Raw genomic sequence first — 16,524 nt, 5'->3', positions numbered from 1 at the left:
AAAAAAATGGTTCCTATGAACCTTCTTTCACTGTTAGTGGGAAGGCAAACTGGTGCAGCCACTCTGGAAAACAGTATGGCGCTTCCGTAAAAAGTTAAAAAAGGAACTATCCTACAACCCAGCAATAGCACTACTAGGTATTTACCCAAAGGACACAAAAATACTGATTCGAAGGGATACATGCACCCCAATGTTTTTAGCAGCACTATCAACAATAGCCAAATTATAGAAAGAGCCCAAATGTCTATTGACTGATGAATGGATAAAGATGTGGTTTATATATACAATGGAATATTACCCAGCCATAAAAAAGAATGAAATCTTTCCATTTGCAACAATGTAGATAGAGCTAGAAAGTATTATGCTAAGCAAACAAGTCAGAGAAAGACAAATACCATATGATTTCACTCATATGTGGAATTTAAGAAATAAGACAAATGAACATAGGAGGAAAACAAAACAGAGGCAAACCAAGAAACAAAATTCTTAACTATAGAGAAAAAACTGATGGTTACCAGAGGGGAGGTGGGTGGGGGATGTGTTAAATAAGTAATGGAGACTAAGGAGGGCACTTGTGACGAGAACTGGGAGTTGTATGTAAGTGATGAATCTCTAAATTTTACACCTAAAGCTAATATTACAATGTATGTTAACTAACTGGAATTTAAAAGAAAAAATTAGAGGGAAAAAAAAGGTTCCTCTGAGATTTAAGGTCATGATAGAAAATGTATAGCAGATAAGTCCTCTGCCATAGATAAATAGAACAAATATGAGTGGTGCTTGGGTAGCTCAGTTGGCTAAGCATCCAACTCTTCATTTTGACTCAGGTCACAATCTTGAAGTTTGTGAGTTCAGGCCCCACATCAAGAACTGTGCTGATGGTGCAGAGCCTGCTTGGGATTCTCTCTCTGTACCTCTCTCCCTGCCCCTCCCCCACTTGTGTGTTCTTTCTCTCTCTCTCTCTGTCTCTCTCTCTGTCTCTGTCTCTCTCTCCCAAAATAAATAAACATTAAAAAAAATAAGTAACAACTGCTATCAAATGCTGGGAAACCACCAACAGAAGATCATGATCCCTGAAAGAAGAGAAAAAAGAAAACAAATGAGGTGGGTTTATAATTGCCTCAACTTTCTGCCTAGAGACATTTAAACTGATTCTAGGAAGAGGAATTAAAGGGTCTTGCTATAATAAAAGAGACTGGAATTCAAGAAAGCTTGAGACCTGGAATTTGTAGGGCAGATTTCCAAAATTGAGAGAAATATGTAGAGATAGAGATCTACAGGAATCCAAATAGGTGTCTGTTGGGGATGAAACTCCACAAAGTAAGGCAAAGTTCAGTGACTATAAAAAGAACTACAACCAGGGAGCTATAAAGTCTCCAAGAGTTTACTCAAGGATAGGTGTCATTTGAGTTAGATTAATCAGACTCTGAATGGAGAGACCTAATAGAAGAAAAAAAAATTAAAGGAACCCCATTAAACACCTCCTAGAGACCCCAGAAACACTATATCTTGGAAGGATAGTGAAATAAACCCTAGTGTGAAAGTTACTCTAGATATACTCAAATAGAATTAAAAAAAAAGTGTCAAAAAAGATCTAACAGGTGTGCAGGTAAGTTAATGCCAAAGCAGCACTTCTCAAGAACCCTGCAAATCTCTCTCACCAATTCCCATCATCAAAAAACAAAATAAAACAAAACAAAACAACAACAACAACAACAAACACAGAAGTAAGAAGAAGAAGGAAGTGTGATTCATATGCAAGAAAAATATTGATGAATAAAGACAGACATAACATTTCAGAGGTCATGAAGTTAGTATACAGATTTTTTAAATATCTGGTACGGATAGGTTCAGATATTTAAGGGGAAACATGAACATAATTAATGAGAAAATGGAGATTATGAAAAAAACAAATGAAACTTCTAAAATTGAAAAATATATTATCTGAAATACATTTTTAAAAATAGTTTGGTTGGGCTTAGTGGAAGATTATACATGCAGAAAAACAGAATTTTGACTTTGAAGTCAGAGCAACAGAAACTATCTAAACTGAAGTATAGCGAGAGCAAAGCATGAAGAGGAAAACGAATAAAACAGATTTTAGTGGACTATGGTAAAATGTCAAGCAGTCATGCATATCTGTAATTGAATTCCTAATGGAGAGAGAAAGCAGAAATCTACTTAAAAAAATCGCCAATTTTTTTTTCCAAATTTGTTGAAAAATATATATTTCAAAGTCCAAGAAGTTGAATAATCCCTACAGGATAAATACAAGTAAAGAAAACAAAACCAAAACATGTTAATAATTAAATTGCTGAAACCCAGTGAAAATTGAAAATTTAAAAAGCAGCCAGGTTGTGGGGGGCAGGGAGGAAAGACTGGAAATATAACTGACTTACTTTACAAACTATACAATCCAGAAGATAATACAACAACTTCTGTAAAATGTTGAAAGAAAAACAGAAAACAAAAACTGCCTATTCAAATTTCAATATCCAGTAGAAATATTCTTAAGTGAAGAGAAAAAACAAAGGCTAAGACAAACAAAGGATGAGAAAATTGTTAAAGGATTTTTTGTAATGTATTTATTTTTAAGTAGGCTCCACACCCAGTGTGGAGCCCAACATGGGACTTGAACTCATGACCCTGAGATCATGACCTGGGCTGAAATGAAGAGTGGAACGCTTAACTGACTGAGCCATCCAGGTACACCAATGGATGTTTATTAGGCTAACAGAAAATTGAGAAATTTGCATTTATGTGAAACAGTGAGGAGGATCAGAAACTTAAAGTAAAAGTTTTGTCTCTTGTTTTTTAAAAATAATCTTTTTGAAGGATATTTACTTATTAAAAGCATAAATAAAACAATATGTTGTAGAGATCGTAACATATATAGAATTAACTATTTGACAATATTATCACAAAGGATGGAAAGGGAGAGGTCAAAGATTTCTGTTTTAAGGTTCTTCTTTCAAATGTGAAGTAATAAAATATTATTTACAGATACATGGTGGTAAGTTAAAGTTGCATATTATAAATATAGCTTACAGCTGCACTTAAAAAATTAAACTAAGAGGTATAGCCAATAAGCCAATACTGAAGATAAAATGAAATTCTAAAAGTTATGCAATCCAACAGAAGGCAAAATACGAGGAAATAAAGAACAGATGTGACCATTTGTAAACAAATAGCAAGATAGTACATTTAAATCTGATGGGAATTAGATTCTCATCAGATAAAGATGTAGACATTATATCAAAGCCATAAACTTTTCAAAGACCTCTCTCATCAAGAGGGAACAAAATAAGAAATAAGGGAAGAACTTGACTCCTGGAACTTGACTTGTAGTTAAAACATTTGGACTTTCTTTAGACTTTATGTTCCAGGGCAGAAGTTTTCAATTTTGGACATTAATTACTTTAATTTCTTTGAAACTTTAATCTTTAAAGTTTTATGTATCTCTGGGAATTTAATAATTAGATTGTACATATTAAATTTTGAGCATCTATATGCTCTTGCTATTGCATAATTGTAGTATATTGATGCCATGATTTAATCTAGTTGCAGAAGCTCTGAAGAGCTCTATTGAATAGTATAACTGGACATAATTTAGCATGGGTAAATGATAGAGACAGAGAATTTTCAGACTCTGGAGTTAATAAATTAGTGTAATGTTTTATCACATTTCAAAGACTTCTGGAAGCAAACATATGGTGCCTACCAGTAGCTATCAAGGGCGATCTACCAAAGGGCAGCAATTATTACTAATAACAATTACCTTAAAGTAAGAATATTCCCCAACATGAGAATCCCCAAAAAAGCACCTCTGAGAACAGAATTTAGGTTCATGTTTCCTATTTGGGATGTGATCCCAGGAAACACAAGTTAGAGACCAGGAAAATAAGATGGAGTAAAGAAAAATAGCAAAAAACAAAAAGCAAGCAAACAAAAATGAATGAATGAATGAATGAATGAATGAATGAATGAATGAATAAATATGAATCATGTAGACTGCATCTCAGAATCTTCCCCCTGAGTGAGTGGGAAGCTGTGATTCTTACCTTTTGACTTGTGTCCCTCACTGGTTAAAGATTGTCCTGGGAGAGATTAAATCCCTGGCAAATCTAGGCTGCCTTGAGTACGGCTGATAAAGCCCCCCGTATCAAATATAATTCTTAGGAAGAGTGGTTTGGGACTGGCTCCTGTAGTATCAAGCCATCAGGGGACATCCACCACAGCTGAGGTGGCTTGGGTGGGCTTTGGGCAAGACATCAGTACCATATGCTGCCAGGCCTCATGAGAGGGATGACTGATCTGATGCATGGCTGATCCCACCCCCTAAGAGACAGCCATTTCCCAAGAACACTGTGAACTTAGTTTCAAGTCAAAATTAAGGGAAGAAAGCTGGAGTATATGAGGAAGGAACACATATTCCCACTTCGCATTTCTCTAGGGAATAGCATTTCTGGAGCAGTAATTCTCCAGCTACATCATCTGAATCATCAGGAAGGTTTGTTAAAACACAGGTCACTCTCCCTCATGCACAGAACTTTTGATTTAGTACTCATGGGTGCACCCTAAGAATCTGCATTTAAAACCCATTGCTGAAGGTGTTCGCCCAAGAACCACAGAGAATCACTGAGCCAGAGTAACCTTCAAGACTCTTCTTTCTCTCATCTTTTCGTAAGTCATAGAAGAAGGAGGAGTGAGAAGGGGGAAGTAGGCCTCTTACCACCTGCTTTCTGGATCTTACTGCTTGCGGGAAGGTTTTATTCCCATCTGCACTTTGGCAATACAGAAAGTTTGGCAGGGAAGGCTGTCTGTGACTGGAGGAGGAAGTTCAAATCTATGATGTAAGAAGAAGCAGGCCACTGTTGCCCAGACCTAAGCCACTTTCTCTAAATAGCTTTGTCAGTAAAGAAGGTGATGCTTCCATATATACATCTGGCTCTAGTGTCTTTCTTTTAGAGTTTTCCAAACTTTGAAGGAGAAAAATGGGGTGTTCTACATAGACATCTTATAAAACCAGCAATATTGTGCAGACATTTCTGACATGAGCAGGAAAAAAAAAATCCAATTGATATTATGTGTGAGGTTTTAAATAATAAGAACAAGAGAAATAACAGCATACATATGGGTCTACTGTGAATATGGACAAGCTTTTTGCCCAGAGGGTAGTGTAAACACTGAATGACTTTTAAAATTTCAAACATTCTGTATCATAAGCTGAAGATCTAAAGACAATTCGCTTTATGTAAAAAGAAAAAGAAAAGCATGAAATGAATTCCACTGGCAGAGTCAAGCTCCTTTGATTTATACATAATGTTTCTTCTGACAAGGACACAGAAGCACTCTCATATTTCAATAATCTAATTTTGCATTGTTTGAAAAGAAACAGGGCTATTGATAGACTTATTTGGCTTGCACCCTGGGATATTTAAATAGACTTTGCACTTCAAAAACACTCTTTCACAAATTCCAATAACTTGTGGTATTTTCAGAGCTTTTTATGGTAATCAATGATATATTTTATTTTTATTACTAATTGAAAGATTGTTCAGACAAATATGTTAAATTTTCTATGAAAACTTAATTTTCTAAAGGCCTTTTTAACCTTTTCTGAAAAGTAGATGAAGAATAGAAAACGAGTTAAACCAGTTTAGAGATTTATTGGATCTATAAATGTGCCATTTGGCTAATCTAATTTGCATTTTCTTGCATTTTCATTGTATTTTTCCAGTGCCACAGCTCATTTCCAACTATTCTTTTGGTATTGGTCTATAACAATATTCTGAGTGATCTCAAGTTTACTGTACTTATTTATACTCAAAATATATGTTTAAAGTTATTATCCCAAATATAAAACACCATAAAATCAAAGGAAAGCAAACCACCAAAAAGAGGAGAAATCACTTGTTTAGCAAATCACTTGTAGGGTTGTTGTTTTACAGAGAATCTTACTATTTCTAAATAATTTTATAAAGTATCATTGTTCTATTACTGTTTTGCAAAATGTTTTGACAGACCATACATTTTTTTATAACAAAGATGGCTATTTACCTACCCAATATTTATTCTTCTTGTAAATAATTGAACTGTTAATTGTTGTGGATGTAAAACAAGAAGGTCAAAGAAATATACTTTAATCTCTGCATTTAGAGAGGGTCAATGTAAGTTATTGTTTATGCTTCCATTGGTGTTATGTCAAAAGTGCTCTCTCTTGGGGCACCTGGGTGGCTCAGTCGGTTGAGCGTCCGACTTCGGCCCAGGTCACGATCCCACGCTTTGTGGGTCCGAGCCCTGCATCGGGCTCTGTGCTGACAGCTCAGAGCCTGGAGCCTGCTTCGGATTCTGTGTCTCCCCCTCTCTCTGCTCGCCCCTGCCCCCACTCTGTCTCTCTGTCTCCCAAAATAAACAAACATTAAAAAAATGAAAATAAAATGGCTAACATTTAAAAAAAAAAGTGCTCTCTCAGATGTTCTCTCAGGTGTTATTTTCCTTTTTCTTTCTTCCTTTTTCCTTGTACTATGAACATGATGATTGGAATTTCCACTGCCATTCGGAAAACATGGGATGACACTGAGAATGGAAACCATTTCTAACCACAATGGGGGAAGAATAGGATAATGATGACATTGTGGAGTAGCCATTTTGAAGCACCTCATCTGAACATTTTTTATGCATTAAAAAAACACACTGGTATCTTCTTTAAGCCCCTGTCATTTTGGTTCTCTGATATCATGCCTGAAGGTAATCTCTTACTGATATACATCTAATACATTTTCTACTTAGCTTCTTGGCTTCTTCAAATAGGTTTAAAAATTAAAGATGATCCTTGAAATGCACTTATTATCTTCCCTCATTGATAAAAATGCTGTAGAACAAGGTTTTGATCTACTCTCGTTGGTTTTGATGAATTATTATTATTCTTCCCTTTGTTTCTCCTTTTCAGCTAAGCCTGGAACTGGCAAGTTAGATTTAGAACAGCTAGCTCCCTAAACACCTATCAAACCTTAGTGATTCACACGTTCCTTTATATAAACTTGACCTAATTAAGTGTGTTTCTAATAAAGAGAAATTGCCATATGTCTTAAGAGAATGCTTTGAGTGGGGCACCTAGGTGGCTCAGTTGGTTAATCATCTGACTCTTGACTTCAGCTCAGGTCATGGTTCAGGGGATCAAATCCTGTGTCGGGCTCTGCACTAACATTGCAGAGCCTGCTTGGGATTTTCTCTCTCTCCCTAGAGACTGACCCTTCCCAGTCTCTCTCTCTCTCTTTCAAAATAAATAAATATTAAAAAAAAAAGAAAAGAAAAGAAAATGGGGCCCATGGGTGGCTCAGCCCGTTAAGCTTCTGACCATGGCTCAGGTCATGATCTCTCAGTTCTGGAGTTCAAGCTTCGCATTGGGCTCTGTGCTGACAGCCCAGAGCCTGGCACCTGCTTTGGATTCTGTGTCTCCTTCTCTATCTCAGCCCCTCCCCCACTCACACTCTGTCTCTCTGTCTTTCTCAGAAATAAATAAACATTAAAAAAATTAAAAACAAATGCTTTAAGTGACGGTATTACATTTCATTCTCTCTAGTACCTCCTCCTGGTAGTATTTGATCAACTTGGAAACCCAGTCAGGGTTTCATTTCATTTCACATTTTTCATGCTTTCACTGCTTTCCTCATCTACCACTTTCCTTACCTCACCACTTATTCTCTGGTCCATCATTATAATCATTCTCTTGTAAACTTGTTTAGTTTCCTCATGCCTGTTTCTCTCCCAGTTACTCACCTGACAAAATAAAATGCAGGTTAAACCCAATTCCCTTCTTTCCAGGATTGCAAACTCACAGCTGACCACAACTGAAGGAAAACATACTAATATATATCACCTCGAGAACACTCAAAGATCTGCCAACATTCCAACTGCCACCTGCCATTTCTATCACCCTCCTGCCCTGCAAGATAATTGTTTTCTATCTCTTCCTCTCCTCAAACTGAAACTCTCACAAACTCCTTGCTTTCAATAGTTGGTATTCCCGACAGCACTGAAAAAATCCAAGCAATGCAAAGAGGATTATTTCCTCATGCTCTCTCCCTGAGCATCTGTTCCCAAACAGTCTGTCTTGCTCAGTTTCAACAGATTAACTATTCATCTTCCAAAGACCAATCCTTCCATTTCTGTACTAATCACATCAACTTTTTAAAACCTTGACTACGGCAATTTTCCCTTTTTTCTCTTAAATGATCTGCTTTTCATCTTTTACCATATTATTCACATCAGCAGAAAAGATTACCATATCTGCAATTTTTATAAGTTCCCTCCCCCCTTTAACTCCACATCACTCTCCAGCTACTGCAGAGTTCTCTCTGTTCACTTTCAACCAGTGTTCAATAATAATATCATTTTCCCTTTTTCCAAACCCCATGCCTTCATAAAAACATTTATATGAAAGATTCTGAAACAGATTAAATGTAGTAGGAGGTAATAGAAAGAGATGGGTTTTACTCCCAGGTTCAGGGATCTGTGTTTCTAGAAGAGGGACAGCATTAGATCTCAGCGGCAGTCACTGTTAATATTGAATTCCTCTAAATTAATTCATAATATTGAGACTGATGGTCATGGCTCTATTGCTGAGACCTCATTGTTCCTTTATTCCGTTATTCCATCTTCAGAAAAACCTGAGATCAGAGAGTAAGCAGTTCATTCACAGGAGGGGATGAAGTAGGGAAACTGCATTTCTCCAGTACTGCTCAGGGCATATCTTGCGACATGAAAGCCTGCAGTTTGGCTCAAAGTCTTGTTCCTAGGCTTCCCAGCTGGAGCATGGCAAATGAGTAAAGTTGTCTGAGAAGTCTGCTTCAGACATCAATAAGCAGAAACTCCTAAAGAACAGTCATTTGGAATGATTCTCATGCCCGACCATGCATTACAATTACTAGGAAGCTTGACAAAATGCAGATTTCAAATCAACTTCCATAAAGTGCTGGTAGAGTCCAGCGTTCTACAATTTTGATAATTTTTTCATGTGATTCTGATACAGCTAGAACATGAACCATGCACTACTTTAGAAACTAGAAACCTGACCAGTTGGTCCTTAGACTGAGAGAGTGAGTATAGAAGAGAGAACTAATTGTTAGCCAAAACAAAACTGGAGAGTCTCCAACAAAACAAAGATAACAGCTCAGAGCATTTGTCTTGTCAAATAGGCCATTAGTTTGTAAACAATCACAACAAAGAGGGAGGAAAGTACCAGATTTGCAACAATAGCCATTTCCCCAGGAATGCAGCAATTAGATAGAGAACATCTCCTAAGCAGACTTGTTCTGTCCTCTCAAGATTGTATATCCTCAGGTAGATTGTATCCAAAGCCCAACTCCAAACATCTGGACCACTGGGAATAACATGCATAACCTCCCTTGTACCTTGTCTGCCCTCTTCACTGGCTTCCTTGAAGGTTGGTTTTCAAGCCTTGACCCACATTAGTTACAACTGGGTTTACATTAGAAAGCAAGGCCTAGATCTGCTTCTGTTGAGTGCCCACAACAAACCATAAACTCTCCAATCTTTTCAAAGTTTTTGCCAATATTTTAAAATTGATTTCTCAGGACACACTTACAATCACAAGGCGCTCATTCTAAGTCTTCTTTTCTCCACTTGTTAACCTCAGCTACAAGGCTTAATCCTCAATAGGAGTATTTATACTCATTCTTAAAGTGACCCCATCAAGCTCAAATTTATGGCTTTTAATACAGTTTGTGCACATTGATATTATATAAATATACAACTTGGGCTGACACTCTCCTCTGATCTCCAAACTTGCATACTAAAGACTTGATTTCCATTTAGAAATTGTATTGTCCAAAAATATATATATTAATTTCACTCAGTCTCCAAATGTGTTTCTTCTATATTCAGTTTATGTCACAAGGATATATGTAAATGTTTCAAATTTCTTGTTTTTTTAACTCTCTTTTATATTTACATGCCATTCCTCAATACCACCAGATCTACTTTCAAAATATATTTCAAATTTAACCGCACTTTACCTTTTCATCATTAACACTATATTTTAAGCCACAATTATCTCTTCCCTAGACTATTAAAATAGTTTTTTAAACAGATCTCAGTGCTTCCAGTCATTTTAGAATAAATCAGAATATGCCACTTCACACACTAAATACTTAGAATGGGAATCCACATATTAAGTCCACAGGGTTCCACATGATCTGACCCCAGACTACCTCACCAAGCTCATATCTGCCACTCACCCTCTTAATTCAAACCAATCACACTAGCTGAAAAGCCCACTTGGTTTCTGTCTCCTTTTAGTAAATCATAAAGTAAATTAACATATATATCAGTATGGAAGTAAATTGGTATGAATTAATGTGTCATACATACCATCCTGTATCATCAATTGAACTAAATAGCTAAAACTTGAATTAAGTTAAAAAAAAAAAAGGCTCTGATTATAAGAATAATATCAGCTTACATGGCAAATGTCCAAAGTCATTTAGTTAATTATTAAAAGTATAACATTTGCTGAACATAAATAGCAGTTTTTTTTTTTTTTTTTCAACGTTTATTTATTTTTGGGACAGAGAGAGACAGAGCATGAACGGGGGAGGGGCAGAGAGAGAGGGAGACACAGAATCGGAAACAGGCTCCAGGCTCTGAGCCATCAGCCCAGAGCCTGACGCGGGGCTCGAACTCCCGGACCGCGAGATCGTGACCTGGCTGAAGTGGGATGTTTAACCGACTGCGCCACCCAGGCGCCCCAAATAGCAGTTTTTTTATATCATTAATAAGATCAACCAGATAATCTGATTAAAATTTTAACATGCTTAATATTTTGTTTCTAAAAGGTATATGGTTGCCTACCTGTTGATATTTAGAGCTTAAAAAGTAATTTAAATTTCTTATGCTTTAATTTTCCAATTAAAATGAGTTACTCTATAATATTTCAGAATGAGAAAAGTGGTACAAATTTATAACATTTACTCACTCAACCACCCCATTTTTAAAAATTTATTTATATTGAGAAAGAAAGAGAGCACAAGTCGGGGAGAAACACAGAGAGAGGGAGAGAAAGAATCCCAATCAGGCTCCACACTGTCAGCATAGAGCCCGATGAAGTGCTTGAACTGACGAACTATGAGATCATGACCTGAGCCGAAGTCAAGAGTTGGATGCTTAACTGACTGAGCCACCCAGGTGTCCTGCACTTTTTTGTTTGTTTTGTTTGTTTTGCTTTCAATTAAAAGGTTTTACATTAACAATAATTCCCAAAAGAAAACAAAACAAAGCTTATACTTTGCCAAAAATCAAAGAAAATTGAAGATTTACCTTCCTAATCAACTGTGATATTCTTTGAATATATAGTGAAGCATAAAACAATAATAGCAACACCATATTTCTTACCATTTACTTGGAAGATGTGAGTCTGAAAGACTTGTTCATAACCATCTGCATAGCAGGTGTAATTGCCCATGTGAGTTGTGGTAACCTTAGTAATATACAAGGACCCATCATCTCCAAAGTCCTATAGAAATAAAATAAAATGAAACAAAATGAGCTGTTCATATTGAAAATGTATTTGAACAATTCACTTAAAAAAATAAACGTGTACTCAGGAGCAAAGTAAATAGACTAAAGTATTGTTTTTAAATTATCAAAATATCACTGTTAGTCTTTATAGGGATGGAAGACCTATAATTATCATTTCTCAAGATATGGTTTGTTTAAAAAGTGTAATTTCACTCATACATACAGATTTTTTAGTACTTATTTGAATTATATGAGTTTAGATATAAAGTCAATTTCCACATATTTTTTTTTTCTAATTTAGCTTACAGCAGTCTCCCCTTATCCATGATCCTGTTTTCCCCAGTTTCAGTTACCCATGGTCAACCAGAGTCTGCAAGCAGATGATCCTCCTTATGTAACATCAGGAGGTCAGTAGTAGCCTCACACTAAATCACAATGTCTACATCATTCACCTTGCTTCATCTCATAACATGAGCATTTTATCATCTTACATTACAAGAAGTATGAGTATGGTACACTAAGATATTTTTAGAGAGACCATATTCACATAACTTTTATTATGGTATATTGTTATAATTTTTCTATTGTATTATTAGTTACTGCTGTTAACTCTTACTATGCCTAATTTATAAATTAAACTTTATCATAGGTATGTATGTATACGAAAAAACATAGTGTATATAGGGTTTGATACTATACAAAGTTTCAAGCAGCCACTGGGGGTCTTGGAACACAACCCCTGAGGCTGTCCATTTTTAATTAATAAATAGGTAAAATGACTTGTTTTTATTTGTAGCTAAAACAAATAGCTCTTAATTATATTCTTTACACTTATAATTGTCCATTAATTTTTATATCCTTTAGTTATATATTTACCCAGAAAAGAGATGATGAAAGCAGTATGGTCTCAGAGATAAAATTTATATCTATATTGATAGAGTACAATTTTTTAAAGCCCAGAAACAATCAATAGAGTAGAGCAAAATAACCATACCATTTCAAAACTGTGGGGGCAAATGTATGACCATTTTGGAAAGAAGAAAGAAAAAACAAAATCTCACAGTGTTTGTCAAAATCAAATCTAAGAAGCACCTCTGGAACAGCAGAGTAAAGACCAGAAAATCTTTTCTTCCACAAAGGCAATGAATACTCTGCAGCAATCGTCAAAATCAACTTTTTCAGAAAGTTTATCTATTTGGAAATAGATAAAAAGGGCTTGCACCAAACTATTGAGCATTTACTCCAAAAAAGTAGTTGAATCTCAGTAAGAACAAAGAAATATGTGGCATCCCTCTCTCCACAGCTTCATGGATGCCTTGAACCACCAACTTTGTAATTCTGCTATCTGTGAAAACCATCATCCTAGCAGGCACCGGAGGGGGAAGAGCAGGCTAGGAGCTCTTCCAAGGTCCCATCCCCAGAGAATTGTCACCATTTGACCTATCTAGCAGCCCTTTGGGAACTTCTATTTTTCTGACTTTGTTTGTTTGTTTGAGCAAGGCTTTGAGTCCTATCCCAAAGGTCTGTATTGAAAAGAAACAACAGCAATTGTTTAACATTACAGCTTCTTGTGAAGGAGATATTAATGGGGATAACAACAGGTGTACCAAACAAAATAATACAAAGTAAAAGAAACAAAAACTTAAAGGGAAAGTGGGAATGGGATGTCAAGAGAAGGATATGAACAAATCTACATATTTCTGGGAATTTAGAAGTCCATAAAAATGTGTAGGACTGTGTGCATGCCCAAAAGAGATGTATTTTCTTTATATTTTAGAATTAGGGAAAGAATCCCTAATCTCTCATCTCTGATTGATATTGAGGTCCAGTAAGGACAGAAAGTGAAGGCTAAGGCAGACTTGTAACTGCCTATGGGAGCATTCAGTTTATAGCAAAAAGCAGAAATATAGCCCCTTGGCCTAGTCTGGAAGACTTATTGATTCAATACATTTAATTAAATATGTGTTCAATCATTAGCTCACCACTACACTGAGCAAAGGTTTCAGTGATTAAATACAGCAAACTCAAGGAGATTGGATACATTATACTTCATCAAAATTAACAACATGTGCTTCCCAAAGGATACTATCAAGAAAGTGAAAAGATCTCCAACAGAATGGAAGAAAATATTTGCAAATAATTTACCTCATAGGAGTTTGTATCCTCAATATATATATTTAAAAAAAAAAACTGTTACAATTGAACAATAAAAGGGCAAACATTCCAATTAAAACAATGAGTAAACAATTTGAAGACATACCTATCAAAAAAGAATTACAAATGGGCAATATTCACATACAAATATAATCAGCATCATTAGTCATCAAATACAAATAAAATATTTTTTATTTACAAATACAAATAAAAACCACTATGAAATACCACTTCACACCTGCTAGGGTGGCAAAAAAATATAAATCAATCAATCAATCAATCAATCAGACAGTCAATAACAACCATTGAAGATGTGAGAAAATTGGAACCTTCCAACATTGTTGGTGGAAATATTAAACAGAATACCTAGTTGGGATAACAGTTTTGGCGTTCCTCAAAAAGTTAAACAAAGAGTCTAATATGTCTAACAATTTCATTTGTAGGCATATACCCAAAAGAATAAAAATAAATAAATAAAAATTTGTGCACAACTGTACATGAATGTTCATAGTAGCATTACTTGTATTAACCAAAAAGTGAAAACAATTCAAATACCTATCAATTCATGAATGGATAAACACGAAATGATATGTCTATATGTAATAGAATATTATTTGGCTATAAAAAGGAATAAAGTACTGATACATATTATAAAATAAATGAATCTTGAAAACATTACACTAAGTCAAAAAAAATGAAACACAAAAAGCTACAAATTGTATGACTGTATTCATATGAAACGTCCAGAATGCCAAATCCATAGAGATAGAAAATGGCTACCAGGAGCTGAGCAGAAGGGGTGATAGGAAATGAGTGCTAATAGGTTGGATTCCTTTTTGGAATGATGAAGATATTCTAATCTTTGATAGTGATTATGGCAACACAATATTTATTTACTTATTTATTTATTTTTGAGAGAGAGCACATGCAAGAGTGAATGGGAGAGTGGCAAAGGGAGAGGGAGAGAGATAATCTTTAACAGGCTCCACACGCTCCACACATAGCAGGGAGCCCAACATGGTGCTCTATCTTTTTTTTAATTTTTTTAATTGTTTATTTATTTTTGAGACAGAGAGAGACAGAGCATGAGCAGGGAAGAAGCAGAGAGAGAGGGAGACACAGAATGTGAAGCAGGCTCCAGGCTCGGAGCTGTCAGCACAGAGTCCAACACGGGGCTCGAACACACAGACTGTGAGATCATGACCTGAGCCAAGGTTGGACGCTTAACCGACTGAGCCACCCAGGCCCCCCTGGCGCTCTATCTTACCACCATGAGATCAAGACCTGAGCCAAAATCAAGAGTCAGAGGCTTAACCCACTGTGCCCTACAGGTGCCCCATGGCAGTACAGTTTTGAGAATATACTAAGAGCCCCTGAACTCCATATTTTTCAAAGGGGTTAAATTTATGGTATGACTATATTTCAAAGCTGTTACTAAAAATAAGTTATATATGGAATACTTAAATATAAAATATATATGTTAAAATAAAACTATATATAATTGTAGCTAATATAATCTTTATTTACTTTAGGAGCTCCTGGGTCACTCAGTCAGTTAAGTTTCAGACTTTGGCTCAGGTCATGATCTCACCATCCGTGGGTTTGAGCCCTGCATCAGGCTTTGTGCCAACAGCTCAGAGCCTGGAACCTGCTTTGGATTCTGTGTCTCCCTGTCTCTCTGCCCTTTCCCTACTCATGCTCTGTCTCTCTCTCTCTCTCAAAAATAAAATAAAAACATAAAAAGAAAGAATCTTTAATTAGTATAAAAATTTAGAAATCAAAAAAAGTGGGGTGCCTGGCTGGCTCAGTTGGTTAAGTGTCCAGCTTTGGCTCAGGTCATGATCTGTGGTTCCAGCCACATGTCAGGCTTTTGTGTTGATAGCCCAGAGCCTGGAGCCTGCTTCGGATTCTGTGTTTCCCTCTCTCTCTGCCCCTCTGATGCTCATGCTCTGTCTCTCTCAAAAATAAATAAACGTTAAAAAAGTAATAAAAAATAAATGTTTAGAAATCAAAGAATGACCAATATCCTTATGTAAAAAATAAACACTTCTGAATTACAAAACATGGTAAGCATTAAAAGAAAGAAAATGAACCTCAAGTTATCTATGCAAAATATACATAAAAAATACATTTTAATCCTCATTTATGTAACAGTTATTATATGTCAGATACTGCTCTAAGTAATTGATAAATATTGATATATTTGGTCCATGTAACAAGCCTATGAATCTGCTAAAGAGAATCTGTTAAATTCCTGCCACGTTATAGCAGGGGATATTAAAATGTTAAGTAATCCCCTTAGTTTCTTTTGGCCCCTAATTAGTAGAACTAGCATTTGAAGCCAGGTAGGCTTACTCCAAGGCTGAGCTTTAAACCCTTCCACTATGCTGCCTTCTTTGTCAATCATAGATTGAACTAGAAATAAGGACAGGACAAGAGAACAAAGAAAAAATTCAAGATAAAATGCCCCAAAAAAGGAAGTCAATTATACCGTTAAGTTTGAAAGGGCCAGATATATAGTGAGAGCACATATGGAAAAGGAAGAAGGAAAGCTGATAGATCTGAGGCTTAAGTCAAAAGACAAGAGTATTTAAATAAGTCAACAACTGTGTCTCTTCCTTTTCTCAGCAGCAGAAAAGGAGGATGACAAGAAAGGTGCTGTTGTACTCATTCTTCTCAGGATGCATCTGACAAATTTTCAACATCTTTTACTACAAATATTATTAAAGTGTTTTTTTAAACACGTGGTGATGATTAGGATTTACCCTTTAAGGATTGTTTACTGTTTCTTTCAACTTTTAACTTTGGAGTTTGCTACTTTTCATGTTA

At 35.8% G+C, this 16,524-nt stretch overlaps 1 protein-coding gene across 6 annotated transcripts in view; it reads right to left on the bottom strand.

Annotated features, from left to right (window-relative positions):
• Window positions 1-16,524, bottom strand: part of FSTL5 (follistatin like 5) — a 780,922-nt gene that overhangs the window by 176,964 nt on the left and 587,434 nt on the right. For all 6 annotated transcript variants that reach the window (XM_086703952.1, XM_086703953.1, XM_086703951.1 and 3 more), the window contains exon 8: window positions 11,416-11,536. In XM_086703952.1, coding sequence (XP_086560078.1) covers window positions 11,416-11,536 — 121 coding nt within the window. The remainder of the gene's footprint in view (window positions 1-11,415; window positions 11,537-16,524) is intronic.

The sequence above is a fragment of the Puma concolor genome, chromosome B1 (genome assembly GCF_028749965.1).
Source record: "Puma concolor isolate L17-30 chromosome B1, mPumCon1.1.hap2, whole genome shotgun sequence".
Classification (NCBI taxonomy): Eukaryota; Metazoa; Chordata; class Mammalia; order Carnivora; family Felidae; genus Puma; species Puma concolor.
This window is presented reverse-complemented; position numbering and strand designations above follow the sequence as displayed.